This window comes from Cervus elaphus, chromosome 4, assembly GCF_910594005.1.
Source record: "Cervus elaphus chromosome 4, mCerEla1.1, whole genome shotgun sequence".
In the NCBI taxonomy this organism is placed as follows: domain Eukaryota; kingdom Metazoa; phylum Chordata; class Mammalia; order Artiodactyla; family Cervidae; genus Cervus; species Cervus elaphus.
In genome coordinates, this window is record NC_057818.1 from 58,839,194 (window position 1) to 58,854,314 (window position 15,121).

Consider the following 15,121-nt stretch of genomic DNA (forward strand, 5'->3'; position numbering starts at 1 on the left):
ATTATGTATTCTAAAAAATATTCAGTCTGCATTCACCAGTACAAACTTTGTACAAGATTTAGTTTCAGAGCAGAAATGAGAATAAAGTATGACATTTCCCATATACCTCTTGTTCCCACATGTGGACAATCTCCCTACTTAGCTTTCCCCACCAGAGTGAGCATTTGTTACCACTGATGAATCTACATGGGCAGTAAAGAGATCAACTCTCTAGTTTACCCCTTTGTTCCTCTTGTAGGAATGTGCACTCCATACCTCTAGATAAATGTTTAATAACATGTGTCCATCATGACAGTTTAACACAAATTATTTCATGGTCCTAAAAGTTCTCTAGACTTAGGATATTCATAGTCCCTCTTTTGAAACCCACAGTAATCATGGACCTTTTAAATCTCTTCTATATTTCTTACTAGATTCCCAGGTGACTGAGTGATGAGGAATCTGCCTGCAGATGCAGGACATCCATGTGATGCGGGTTCAACCCCTGGGTCAGGAAGATCCCCTGGAAGAAGAGATGGCAACCCACTCCAGTATCCTTTCCTGGGAAATCTATGGACAGAGGTGAGCCTGGCAGGCTACAGCCCCTGGAATCACAGATACTCAGACAAAACTGAGCACACATAAGAACATTTACCTACACCAAAAGTCATATTGTAGAAATCCTACTTTTTGTAGCATTTTCAAATGGGCTTCTTTCACTTAGTAATGAAGGAGGAAACAGACAGAGCTGGACTCCGTCTTAGGCCAGGCTGTGAGCATTAGGCTACACGCACGGTCACCCTCCCACTTGATTCTGAACTTTGCGCCCCGGTGTCTGTAGAAATGGCATACCAATGGAAAATCAGATCCCACCCCGCCCACTCATAAAAGAGCCTCAGGACTTGTACTTGGACTCTGTTGCCTAAAAGAATATGTTAATTATCTCTGCAACAGAACAAAGTAGTGAATTCCATTCTGTTTATCGGGCTATGACCACAGGCCTGTTGATAAATATCCACTGTTCATTTAGTCTTGTGACACATGAATCATGGGTTAACTTTGATTGTATCTCTCTTTTACCTTGTCCAGACTAGTTTCAAGGAATTTGGGGAGGTGGGTTTGAGCAAGTTCACGAGGGTATATACAGTTTTCACAAAAACTGTTCAGGGTCCTTGGCTAAGAGGAGACTCTGCCTTGGCCCCGCCGGTGTAATAAACTGCACTCCACTATCTGCATTGTCCTTCTGAGTCAGTTTGTTTCCCAGAACACATGGCTACAACCGTCAAATGCATGGAATGATTGTCAATGTATTTTATGCCTTGAAAGCTTAAAATGCAAAAGCTGAAGAACTACCTCTGCGCCTATATTCCTGCTCAGTAAATAAGTTCATCAATACCATATTTTAAATTCCATACATATCTGTTAAGACAATATTTGCACAAATATAGAGATCAGACATGGACACAGCAGGAGAAGAGGGGGACCAATTGAAAGGACCATTGACATATATACACCACCGTGGATAAAACTTTGGAGAAGACTCTTGGGAGTCCCATGGACTAAAAGGAGATCCAACCAGTCCATCCTAAAGAAATCAGTCCTGATATTCATTGGAAGGAGTGATGTTGAAGCTGAAAGTTCAATACTTTGGCCATCTGATGTGAAGAACTGACTCATTTCAAGAGACCCTGATGCTGGGAAAGATTGAAAGGGGGAGGAAAAGGGGACGACAGAGGATGAGGTGGTTGGATGGCATCACTGACTCAATGGACATGAGTTTGAGCAAGGTCCAGGATTTGTTGATGGACAGGGAGACCTGGCGTGCAGCACTCCATGGGGTCTCAAAGAGCCAGACACGACTGAGCAACTGAACTGAACTGATGGTTAAAATAGGTAGCTGGTGGGAAGCTGCTGTTTACCACAGCGAGTTTAGCTTGATGCTCTGTGCTGAGGAGAGGGGTGAAACGGCGACCACGGGAGGGAGGGCCAAGAGGGAGAACACTTATGTATACTTACAGCTGACTGATGACTTCATACAGCAAAAATAGCACAATATTTAAAGCAATTATATTCCAATAAATAAATAAATTATATATATATATATATATATTTGTCCCAAAGGGAAAAAAGCTAAACAGACTGGTCACCCAGGGGTGGAGAATCCATCTGACAGTGCAGGGGACAAGGGCCTCATCCCTGGTCCAGGAATACTCCACATGCTGTGGGGAGACTAAGCCTGTGCCCCACAGCTCCTGAGGCTGGGCGGGCAGCTTATTCTTTTCGATGGGCAGGAGGCAAAAGAAAGATGCTCACCACCGCTAAACAATAAGAAATGCAGAACAAAGGTACAGGGATGTATCACCACATGCCAGTCAGAATAACAATGAGCAAAAAGCCCACTAATAATATCACAAACTCTGAAGGGGCTTGGAGATCAGGGAACCTCCTACATTGCTGGAGGAAATGTAAACTGGTGCAGTCATGAGGGAGGATGGTGTTGAAGTTCCTTAAAAAACATAACCTCCTGGCATTTAAGGAAATGAATTCCATGAAAAGTAGACAAAACAGATTAATCAACAAATTGACAAGTTTTATAGTTTTTAGTAAATCATCTGCAATTCTGAAATGACCAGTTTTGATCTGGCATTTCTAAATTCTCTAAGTTAAATGTGTAAGAATACACATACACTCACATATTCCTTCTTGGTTTTCTCACTGCTAACATGTATACCTTCAGATATTTATATCCTGTAATCAATGTGTGTTATATAAATCATATTATGTATATATCTTCAGATATTTATATATTGCATTCAAAGTATGAGAAAGCCATGAGAAAACAGGTCCTTTAAGCCTTACAAGACACATGTGCTAAGAATGATACAGGGTAAGATTTTATAAATCTTGGTTCACAATTTTCCCATCATGGCTGTTGATTATTCTTTTTGTGACTTTGTTAAACTTACATTTGCTTAAATGAGCCCCTGAAAAGTTTTAGCTAAAAGAAGAACAAAGGACAATTGCAGCAGGTGAGTTTATGACTCTAGGTCCTCAGAGAACTCACAGCAAGCCTTGAGGTCCCCTGAGGAAGGTCAAGGCTAGAACCAGGCAGAGAAAATTCCAGTACTTGGGGTTCAGACCTGACCCTGGGTGAACTGCTCTGGACCCCACACGCTGAGTGTGGATGGGTCCATTCAAACAAAGACGAGCATGATTTCGCGGAGCTCTGAGGGTGTCACTGAAGGGGGGGCCTGTGCAGTAGACCCTGGGGTTCAGCAAGACTGCTGGTCCCAAGGAAGGGGTCATCTAGTGCAGGTGCTCACAGGACTGGCTGGTGTGAGTTCAAGACCTGCAGGCTGCCTGCTCCCCAGACAGATGCTGAGGCAGCAACAGCATGGAGCAGTTCAGGGGAGCTCTCAACAGTACTCTGTATGATCCTTCTTATTAGAACCACCACGATGTCCATGTAGATAAAAATTGGAGAGGAGATACAATGTAGAAATGGTGGGAAATATATGAAGTTATGAGAGGTTTAACGGCAGTAAGGAACTAATTTCTACAGATGCCATCCCCCTGTGCTTCAAATAGTTTATCATTAAGTTACCTTTCCTGCAACCTTAAATAGGTGGGAGAGGTTAATGCTGGTGGTGCGTTAACCTTTCATTCATTCCACATCAATTGTAACACTGAGAAACCATTCACTTTTATTAATTAAGGTACATTAATTTTACACAGATAGAATAAAACCTTTTACAATTGTTGTTTGATCCTTGATTAAAATACACATTACAAGCTTCTAAAAACTGTCCTGTTTCTCTGATGAAATGATCTGAGAATGTGATTTATATGGTTTATAAAATGGAGGCTAATTTACCAAACATGGATGGATATTAATTATATTAATATGACTTTTCCAGAAAGAGTTTTCTATACTTACATCAGATAGAAGAGAAGGTGTCCTTCCTTCAAGCCTGCCAGATAATATGCATGATTTCTCTATGTTGATGTTATAAAAATACCTTCAATTTTCATGAACTATCCTTCTTTTATGCTTAGAGAGCAAGTGACATAATTATTGAAAACTTAGAGCAAACTTCTGTCTTACTTTGAATTATTCCCTGAACACTTACATAATGGTGACCACTGAGGTGTTTGACATCAGTGACAAATACCTCCATTCAGAGGTTTAGTGTGTATATAACACGACTGTGTTCTTAATCTTATAAATTGGAGAATAAATGTAAATGATTCCCACTTAATACAGAAGGGCTTCTCTTACCATTGGGCAACAACCATCAAAAACATAAGTTTATATATAAAGTAAAAACAAATCACAGCATGTAGTAATTTGAGAGTTGAATTACATTCGTTTTGGTTCCTTAATAATCTCAAATAACGTCAACATAAGCAAGGATACGTTAATAATAATTATACCTCTGCAAATATCCACCCCTTCATCTTGCGATCCATACTAACATATCAATTTTGTATGTGTTTTACTTATGGAATACTTGCTACAGTGTTTCTGCTTAGAGTAATTCAACAAAAGTGGTACTGATGACATGCTTTCTAGTATGAATTCTCTGGTATTGAGTTACATTTGATGTTTGATTAAGCAGTTCTCTACTTTTTTTTATTTCATTCATGTATCTTTCCAAAGAAAACACTCGTTTTTTCAACATTGTATATTTAGGACCAATGTTTTTGTCACTGATTCATTTCTAGGGTTTCTCTGCAGTATGAATTCTCTGATTGTGAGTGAGGTGATGGCTGTGAGGAAATCCTTTGCCACATTCCTTATATTTCTAAAATTTCTCTGCAGCATGAACTCTCTGATGTCGAGAAAGACCTGAACTCTGGGAAAAGGCTTTGCCACATGCTGTACATTTATAAGGTCTCTCCCCAGTATGGATTCGCTGATGTTGAGTAAGAAGTGAATAATTGATAAAGGCTTTGCCACAGTCTGTACATTTAGAAGGTCTCTCCCTAGTATGGATTCGCTGATGTTTAGTTAAAGTTGAACTTTGCTTAAAAGCCTTGCCACATGCTGTACATTTATAAGGCCTCTCCCCAGTATGGATTCGCTGATGTTCAGTTAAAGTTGAAATCTCCTTAAAAGCCTTGCCACATGCTGTACATTTATAAGGTCTCTCCCCAGTATGGATTCGTTGATGTCGAGTGAGAAAAGAATAACGGATAAAGGCTTTGCCACATTCTGTACATTTATAAGGTCTTTCTCCCGTATGGATTCGCTGATGTTGAGTTAAATCTGAACTCTGCTTAAAAGCCTTGCCGCATGCTGTACATTCATAAGGTCTCTCCCCAGTATGTATTCGCTGATGTCGAGTAAGAAAATAATAACGGTTAAAAGCTTTGCCACATGCTGTACATTTATAAGGTCTCTCCCCAGTATGGATTCGTTGATGTCGAGTAAGAAGTGAATAAAGGAGAAAGGCTTTGCCACATGCTGTACATTTATAAGGTCTCTCCCCAGTATGGATTCGTTGATGTCGAGTAAGAAGTGAATAAAGGAGAAAGGCTTTGCCACATTCTGTACATTTATAAGGTCTCTCCCCGGTATGGATTCGGTGATGTTCAGTTAAAGCTGAACTCCGCTTAAAAGCCTTGCCACATGCTGTACATTTATAAGGTCTCTCCCCAGTATGGATTCGCTGATGTTGAGTTAAAGTTGAACTCCGCTTAAAAGCCTTGCCACATGCTGTACATTTATATAGTCTCTCCCCAGTATGGATTCTCTGATGTTGAGTTAAAGTTGAACTCCCCTTAAAAGCCTTGCCACATGCTGTACATTTATAAGGTCTCTCCCCAGTATGGATTCGCTGATGTTTAGTTAAAGCTGAACTTTGCTTAAAAGCCTTACCACATGATGCACATTTATAAGGTCTCTCCCCAGTATGGATTCGCTGATGTTCAGTTAAAGCTGAACTTTGCTTAAAAGCCTTGCCACATGCTGTACATTTATAAGGTCTCTCCCCAGTATGGATTCGCTGATGTTGAGTTAAAGTTGAAATCTCCTTAAAAGCCTTGCCACATGCTGTACATTTATAAGGTCTCTCCCCAGTATGAATTTGCTGATGTTGTGTAACACATGAACAGCAGATAAAGACTTTGCCACATTCTGTACATTTGTATGGTTTCTCCCCAGCATGGATTCCCAGATGCTCAGTTAAATATGAACTCTGATTAAAGGTTTGGCCACATGCTGTACATTTGAATTGTTTCCTTCCTGTATGAACTTTCCTATCTCTACTTCGATTTGGTGAGTTACTAAAGACTTTTCCACATGTATTACACTTGTGATGTTTCCGCTTACTCTGAATTATCTGCTGTTGAATAAGTTTTGAAGATTGCTTAAAAACTTTACCATAATCATAACAATTATAGGTCTTCTCTCCAATATCCATACTCTTATAAGTATTAATAGTAAGATTTGAGCTTTGACAAAACATATTCCTACACTTATGATGTTTAGAATTGTTGTCTGAAAATTGATGTCCCTGTTGTTTCAGGAGATATGAGTCTTGGTCAACATTATGGCCAGTTTCATTGCATGAAGAGCTTCTCATTCCATCATGTATACTCTTGTAATTATTGGGGGTAGAGCTCCTGCTTAAGGCATTACTCATTTTGTTACACTTGGAAAGTTCTTCCACACTAATTATACGTCCATATGTATTGAACAATGATGGTTGAATAAGGTCTCTCCCATTATTATCAACATTCCAGATTTTGGAACAAGGAGAAAAGAGTTGTTGGTTGAAGAACAAGAAACCCTTGTTAAAGGATCCCTCAAATTGATTGTATTGGGAATTTTCCCCCTCATGTTTAACTTTCTGGTTTCCAGACATGCTTGAATGTATATTTAATAGACACCTATGCTCAGAGTATAGGTTTGAATGAGTATTTGCAGTAGAGACTAGATGACTTTCCAGATTTTCTACATTTCCCTTCAGAGAACATGTATGTTTCAAGAGATGATGTGGATCTTTGCTGACAAATATCCACTTATCTGCAGATGTTGGTGGCTGAAACTGGTCATCTGAAATTGGTTTTTCCTTATTTGATTCACATCCTTGATTTCTTTTGGCGGTAATGTTTACTTTATGGGAAACTGAACCAACTTGGTTGTGTCCATCATAACATGCTCTGGGCTCTTTACATGCCCTCATATATTCCCAGCCTTTGGTTAAATGTAAATTTGCAAGGTGAAATCTTTCATATATTCCTAGCTTTGCTGTTGGGAGTAAATCTTCTAAGCCTGGCTTTTGGGACCTCAAACCCTGGGTGTCGAGAGAAGACACAGCTGAAAGATACCAAATAATAAGTTATTCTACTTACTATTGTTGTGGAATATAGTTTACAATTTACATAATTGCATAAAATTGGCATACACTTGGCTAGATTAAGCCTAAAACCGAGATAGAAGGAGTCAAGATGGCAGAGGATTCGGAAGACGTGGAGTTCATCTCTCTCCACCAAAGCATCAAGAATACATCTTGAAGTGGAAAAATTCTCACAGAGCCCTGAGGAACACGGGCAGAGGAACTTGGACACCTGAAAGGACAAGAAAGATTCCTGCTGAGCCAGGTAGGACAAGGGAGAGATGGAGGAAAGGGAAGAGGAAAAGAAGCCGGATGGGACCCGCACAACCCTGGGGGGATCTGAAGAGAGGAGAGGTCTCCACATCCAAGGAAGCCCCTCATTGGTGGGAGCTCAGTTGGGACACAAGGGGAGCCTCGTTCTCTGTGGGAAGAGAACACGGCAACCAGCGTGCAGGACAGAGTGAGACCTGTACGCAGGGTACTGTCCCCTGCCCTGCCCACCCAGCCTGAGAGGGTGTCCTCCACTGCAGACAAGGGCTGGGTGCTGGAACGTGGCGTTCTGAGAGCAGACCCAGGTAGAGGACTGTGTTTGCCGTGAGTAGACATCCTGAGGGGATGGGAGGGAGGGAGGAGCTGTGCAAATGGGATGCTTGTGGAGGAAGCCTGAACCACCAGAGAAGCAGAGCGGCGCTGTTGAGTGGTGCCCGAAGGAAAGAACCTCTTTGCAGCCTCTCTGCCCCTCTGCCTGTTCCGGACTCTCCAGGCACTAGGCATGGGTCCCAGCTAGGCGGGTGATCTCACGACCCCCACAGCTGCTTCCTCCTCCCCAGCCACCTCCCCACCAGGGTAGACTCATGGGCTCCAGGGGCACATTCAGAACACACGCCTGTGGGTGGTCCCAATGTATAGGTGATGCTGAAACCACAGCTGAGCGCCAAGGCCCTGCCATTAGGCAAGAAAAGCTGAGATCTCTTCTTGCATCTGTACAAACCATGGTAATACACCCCACAATTGGCTTGGTAAACTCAACCCCAACAGAACATCTGGATGGAAATGAGGCTCTGGCAGTCAAAACCAGTCTGGCTTTAGCAACTGTAGACTTTGTAGGCATGCACATGAGGCATTTGGGCCAGGTCAGTCTACTTTGCCCCCATAGCACCACAGCAGGTTCAGCTCCACAATCAATGTACACCTGGGATATGATTACAGTGGATCTCTGCTGGTGACCTGGTGAAAACAACATCTGAGAGACACCAGGGTCAAGTGCCAACATACCCATGGTTCAGGTGGGGCCAAGATCAATGCCAACACAGGGTCACAGGAGAGCTGGCACAGCACATGAAAGATGACACGCAGAGCACTCTCCAAGGAGAACATCCCCAGAGGAGCAACACTCAGTGGCTTCCCTCTCAGCGGGTGTGCTCCAGTCCCACCAGATCAGAAGCACCACAGATCAGAGCAGAGCTCATTTCAGATCTGGGGCCTCTGCTCCACCAATCAGGAAACAGAGCCCGCCACAGACAGTGACGGCCACAGAGGAAAGGTGAAGCGGACTTCAAGATCCAGGCAGGCTCTGGTCACAATAGTAACAATCAACCCCCTCTCAAGGGGATAAGGGCACAAGTCTCTGGACCACCTCACCCACCAGGGAGCAGACACCAGAGCAAGAGGAACTAGGATCTGCAGCCTGCAGAAGAGAGACCACAAACACAGAACATTGGACAAGATGAGGTGACAGAGGAGCATGGTGCAGAGGAGAAGTCAAGATAGAAACCTACAGGAACAACGAAGCGAGGAGAAGTTGAGGAGTGTAATGATTAATTTTTGCTTGAAGTAATCAAATTAACAAACAAAACGTTTTCACAAATGCTAATGCCTACTTATTATTTAACCCACTTACCACTCATGTTGTTATCTGAGCATGTTCTAATGGAGTCTAAAATAGTAAATGATATTGAGCTAGAACTAATCAGAAAAAGATGGCATGAACGATAAAGTCCTGGGATGTTTCATAACAAAAAGATAGATTTAATAAGGTAAGAGTTCTTAACAAATCAAATGAGAAGTGAGACTTGAAAAATATGGTGAGAACACAGGGAACTCTACTCAATGCTCTGTGGTGAACTAGATGGGAAGGAAATCTAATCAAGAAGGGAAATGTGTATATGTATCACTTATTCTTTCTGTATAGCAAAACTAACATAACATTGTAAAATAGCATTATTGGAACAGAAAAATTTCTTCTTAAAGATTTCTCTATATAATCTATAAGTTTAATAGTGATGAACAATCAGAAAAAAGCACTGTGGGACATGTTATAAACTCCCACGTCAATAATTTCTTTAAAAACTCTGTGAGTTAAATAAATATATTAAAGCATTCTAGCATTAATGAATTGGCACATATATACTTAACATATTTAATGTTAGTTCATATAAAGAAAAGAGAAACTTTCACATAAAATTCATATTTGCATTTTCTCATTTTAGTGAGGTGTCTTATGTGAAGAAGGAATTCACAGGGCCTGGACTCCATCTCAGGCCTGTCTGTGCTGATCGTGCTCGGCCACCTCTCCAGTGGACTCTGAACTCTCTGCTTAGTGCCTGTGGGAACGACAATGGAAGGATAAGACCCCCTCCGGACAGGCAAACCTTGACGATCATATCCAGGTTACTCATCACCTAAGAGAAGACAGACAATAATCACCCCTGCCTCTGGACACTATCTATCAGAATGTAAGCACAGGCTTACCGGTTATTAACTGGTTGGAATGTAACCGTGGGCTTATTGATGATTAACTGTTTGAACACATAACAAGTGAATGATGGGGTTATTGTGATTGTACTTACCCTTTCTTTGTAAGCATCAAGGGATTGGGGTGGTGGGTTTGGACATGAACACATGGGGTATAAAAGATTTTGACAAATGCTGGTCAGGGTCCTTGGCTACGAGGAGACTCTGCCTTGGGCCCGCTGGTGTAATAAACTGCACTCCACTATCTGCATTGTTCTTGTGAGTGAGTTTGTTTCCCAGAAAGCGTGGCTGTCACAATGCAGTGAAGAAAGAATCTGATTATGAAATTTCTAAGGGCATATGTGTAGTTTCCAGTGCACTGGAAATTATACGGTAGAAAACAAAAAACATCTGTCCCCAGTATGCCTACAAGTTTGGCAATTTTTTCACAGCTCCATCCACACCCTTCTGACTAGAGACAGAATCAGCACTTTTAAAAGGGCTTAATATAGTTACTCAGAAATATGCACAGATTTTCTAAAACCTCCCCAAAATGGACGAATTATCAGGTCATGCAGGTTGTTCCAGGCAAAGATTAATATTTCGGTTCTAACTGTGAATGTGAAAATTAATCACTGGAGAAAAATATACAAGTGATAAAAAGAATCAGGAATGGGTCAGGAGATGACGCTCTATGACAGTGACAGAAATAAACCTAGGCTAATCCAAAATCGTCTCCACTGAAGCAGATCTTCTCAAACCACACGACAAAGTATGACTTCCTCCACAATGCTTGTCCCTCTCACCCGAATTATCTGCTTCATCCATAGATACATACCTGGGTATACGGCTGTCTCCATTCTCCTTACATCCCAGGGATCCTTCATTTGCTCCAGAAATGTGACCAGGTCTGGCTTAGAGACCACAAGACCTGTTCATCAGAAAAAGGAATATGTGTTTTCTGAGATATTCATCAATTTCCAATCCAATATGATTTCAGGTGAGAGAGAAGTCAAGGTAGAAAGCTAAAATAGCATTAAAAAAATGATTTCACCAAATAATTTATTGGAAGCATCTTTATAAGACAAATGCATCAGAATCAGATTCTGATATTATGCTCAAGTACTACTAAGGCAAAACCAGGTAGTGGAATTCCAGTTTTAAGAGGCGAGTGGCACTATTTGATACCACAGAACTTACAGAATTACCACGAACCTAGAATGAAGAATATGCAGGTCAAGAAGCAACAGTTCGAATCGTACATGGAACAGTTGACTGGTGGCAGAATGGGAAAGGAGTACATCAAGGCTGTACAATGCCACTCTGCTTATTTAATTTCTATGCAGAGAACATCATGTGAAATGCTGGGCTGGATGATTCACAACCTGGAATCAAGATTACCAGGAGAGATATCAACAACGTCAGATATACAGATGATATCACTCTAATGGCAGAACTTGAAGAGGAACTAAAAAGCCTCTTGATGGGGGTGAAAGAGGAGAGTGAAAAAGCTGGCTTAAAACTCCACATTCAGAAAACTAAGATCATGGCATCCAGTCTCATCACTTCACGGCAAATAGATAGGTGAAAAGTGGAAACAGTGACAGATTTAGTTTTGGGAAGGGGGGTGGGCTCCAAAATTACTGCAGATGGTGACTGCAGCCATGACATTAAAAGATGCTTGCCAAAAAATAAAAAGATAAAAGATGCTTGCCCTTTGGAAGAAAAGCTATGACAAAGACAGCATAGTAAAAAGCACAGACATCACTTTGCCAACAAAGGTCTGTATAGTCAAAGCTATGGATTTTTCAATAGTCATGTATGGATGTGATATTTGGAACATAAAGAAGGCTGAGCACCAGAGCTGCGTGCACGCTGGTCTGTGGGCAGCATGGCGGCGGCAGCGAGTGGCGAGACGGAGGAGCGGCCGGGCGGCGGCTTAGGAGCTGCCGGCGGTAACAGCACGCGAGAGCGGCTGCTGTCAGCGCTGGAAGATCTGGAGGTCTGGTCGAGAGAACTTGTAGAAATGCTGGCAATTTCAAGAAACCAAAAGTTGCTACAGTCTGGAGAGGAGAACCAGGTCCTGGAGTTGTTAATTCACAGAGATGGGGAATTTCAGGAACTAATGAAATTGGCACTTAATCAGGGAAAAGCCCATCATGAAATGCAAGTTTTAGAAAAAGAAGTAGAAAAGAGAGACAGTGATATTCAGCAACTACAAAAACAGCTAAAGGAAGCAGAACAGATACTGGCAACAGCTGTTTACCAAGCAATAGAAAAACTCAAGTCAATAGAAAAAGCAAGAAAAGGTGCTATTTCCTCTGAAGAAATGATTAAGTATGCACATAGGATTAGTGCAAGTAATGCTGTGTGTGCCCCACTGACCTGGGTCCCAGGGGACCCACGGAGACCAGACCCAACAGATTTGGAGATGAGAAGTGGATTACTGGGTCAGATGAACAATCCTTCCACTAATGGAGTAAATGGTCATCTCCCAGGGGACGCACTTGCAGCGGGCAGACTGCCAGATGTCCTTGCTCCACAGTATCCCTGGCAGTCAAATGATATGGCGATAAATAGGTTGCCACCAAACCACAGTCATGACTTTCTGTTGGAACCTCCAGGGCACAACAAAGAAAACGAGGACGATGTAGAGGTTATGTCAACGGACTCCTCAAGCAGCACCAGTGACTCTGATTAGAAACCATAAGATGAAAAGCAAACAGAATTGAATACTATAGAAATCTGTTTCTTATTAGGTCAATGTGGAAAGCTAGCCAGGTGATGTTGGCTGTAGAATTGTTCTGCCCATTAAAAATCATAGTGGACTTTTTTATTAAAGCCGAAAATTAGGTTTCAGTTCTAAACCACTAGGTTAATACTTAAAGAAAAATCACACTTTACTGTTGGGGTAAAGCTTTTTCAGTTCAATGCTGTCTTACCTTGTTCTGTTCCAATTGTGTTGGACTTGTGCATAGTACTGGAAATAAGATTTGAGGGAAATGACCCACGTACCTATCATTAGTAGGCTTCCTGAAGTTATTTAGAAAAGCATAAACAAGAGCACCCGATCACAGAGTGTGCATTATATAACAGAAACCCTCATCTGAAAGTAAAGGCTATTACTTTTTGTCACAGGAAGAGGAGAAATCATCTCAATTTATACTCCTTGTAATTATTGTATTTTTTGTAAATAAACTTATTTTTGTTTGTAAAAAAAAAAAAAAAAGAAGAAGAAGAAGAAGAAGACTGAGCACCAAAGAATTGATGCCTTCGAACTAAGGTGCTGGAGAAGACTCCTGAGAGTCCCTTGGTCAGCAAGGAGATCACACCAGTCAATCCTAAAGAAATCAACCCTGAATATTCATTGGAAGGACTGGTACTGAAGCTCCAATACTTTGGCAACCTGATGCGAAGAGCCAATTCATTGGAAAAGTCCCTGATTCTGGGAAAGATTGAGGGCAGGAGAAGGGAGTGGCAGAAGATGAGATGGTTGAAGAGCAGTATTGACTCAGTGGATATGAATTTGAGCAAACTCTGAGAGTTAAAGAAGGCTAGGGAAGCCTGGCTTGCTGCATTCCACGGGACCGCAAAGAGTTGGACATCACTTAGCAACTGAACAACAAGGAGGCAGGTTACATCAAGAAAGAAGGTTACTTTCCTCTGGAAAGTAGGGATCTTAACCTCTACTGGACAAAGCAGAAAATTCCAGGAGACATTCTAGAATGAATGAACAAAAACTCTGAGGATACATAAGGGATTCTGGAAGCAAGTGATCCTCACCCAAGCAGGCCAGATTCCCGTAGTTCTCTGACATCACGTCCCTGTACAATTCCCGCTGACCGAGGTCCAGGCATTCCCACTCCTCTTGAGTGAAATCTATGGTCACATCCTGGAATGTCAGCAGCCCCTGAAATATAAAGGACATGAGCCATGTTGACCAGGGAAGACTTCCTAATGTGACCCAGATGAAACCAGCAAGAGAAACGGTTTTGATTTAGGAGAATGTCTGGTGTTACACAAGAATATAATTTTTATACTACCGTATTTTCCACTGTATTTCTAACTCCAGGAAAAGAGAATGAGATATGATCCACAGACCACTATAGAAACTATTCTGATCTGGAAGAGAAATTATAAAAGAATCACATCAACACTGACATCTATTTTTGAGAGTTGTACTCCTGTGACCCAGGATAAACTGTCTATCAAGGAAAGCATGTTAGTCACTCAGTCATGTCTGATTCTTTCCGACCCCATGGACTGTAGCATGCCAGGACTCTCTGTCCATGCGATTTTTCAGGCAAGAATACTGGAGTGAGTTGCCATTTCCTTCTCCAGGGGAATCTTCCCCACCAAGGGATCGGGCCTGGGTCTCCCACTTTGCAGGCAGATTCTTCACCATCTGAGCCACCAGGGAAGCCCCCTATCAAGGAAACAGGAAATATTTTAAAAAAGCATGCTCTGATCTAAGAGTACTGTAGTGGAGCCAATGTGCCGCATTTTTAACAAGCTTATTTTAACTAGTAATGTTGAAAATTCTGATACATGAATGACCGTTCTGAATAGCAAAGAAGTAGACCACTAAGGTAAGAATTAATACTTAACTTTGAATTTTAAGTGTTTTACAAAATTGAGAGGTCTGATAGAATACTACCGATAGCAGCAATAATCCTTTGAAGTATTTAGTATATACTATATGTCTTTCTAAAAGTTTTTACAGGTTCTTGAATGCATCACATAAATAATATAAAATCAACAATTGTTGTTCCACCGTTTTGCAAATATTTTGTCAAACATTCATTAAATGACAGATCTTGAATTTGCTTCAGTTCATGTGAACTAAAATTTAACTAGTAAAACACAAATACACAGAGTCAACACTAAAGAAAGTGTATGCGAGTTTTTCTAGGGTCTTCCCTGGTAGTCTGAGCTCCCAAGTCAGGAGGCTGGGTTCAGTCCCTTGTTAGAGAACTAGATCCCACACACCACAGCTAAAGTTTGGCTGCTGCAACAAAGTCCCCTACATGGCTCCAAGATTCTGCACGCTACGACCAAGACACAAC

At 41.6% G+C, this 15,121-nt stretch overlaps 1 protein-coding gene and 2 pseudogenes across 1 annotated transcript; 1 reads left to right on the forward strand and 2 right to left on the reverse strand.

Annotated features, from left to right (window-relative positions):
* Window positions 1–15,121, reverse strand: part of LOC122692449 — a 34,851-nt pseudogene that overhangs the window by 16,924 nt on the left and 2,806 nt on the right.
* On the reverse strand, window positions 4,701–13,983 carry LOC122691427 (annotated as a pseudogene).
* Window positions 11,947–12,791, forward strand: LOC122692424 (mediator of RNA polymerase II transcription subunit 4-like). Its single transcript, XM_043900000.1, has one exon. It carries the CDS (start codon window positions 11,947–11,949, stop codon window positions 12,754–12,756), a length of 810 nt encoding a protein of 269 aa, XP_043755935.1. The 3' UTR covers window positions 12,757–12,791.

Bases quoted from the DNA above. Each gene is read 5' to 3' on its own strand.
- LOC122692424 (XM_043900000.1), top strand. From the start codon at position 11,947: ATGGCGGCGGCAGCGAGTGGCGAGACGGAGGAGCGGCCGGGCGGCGGC.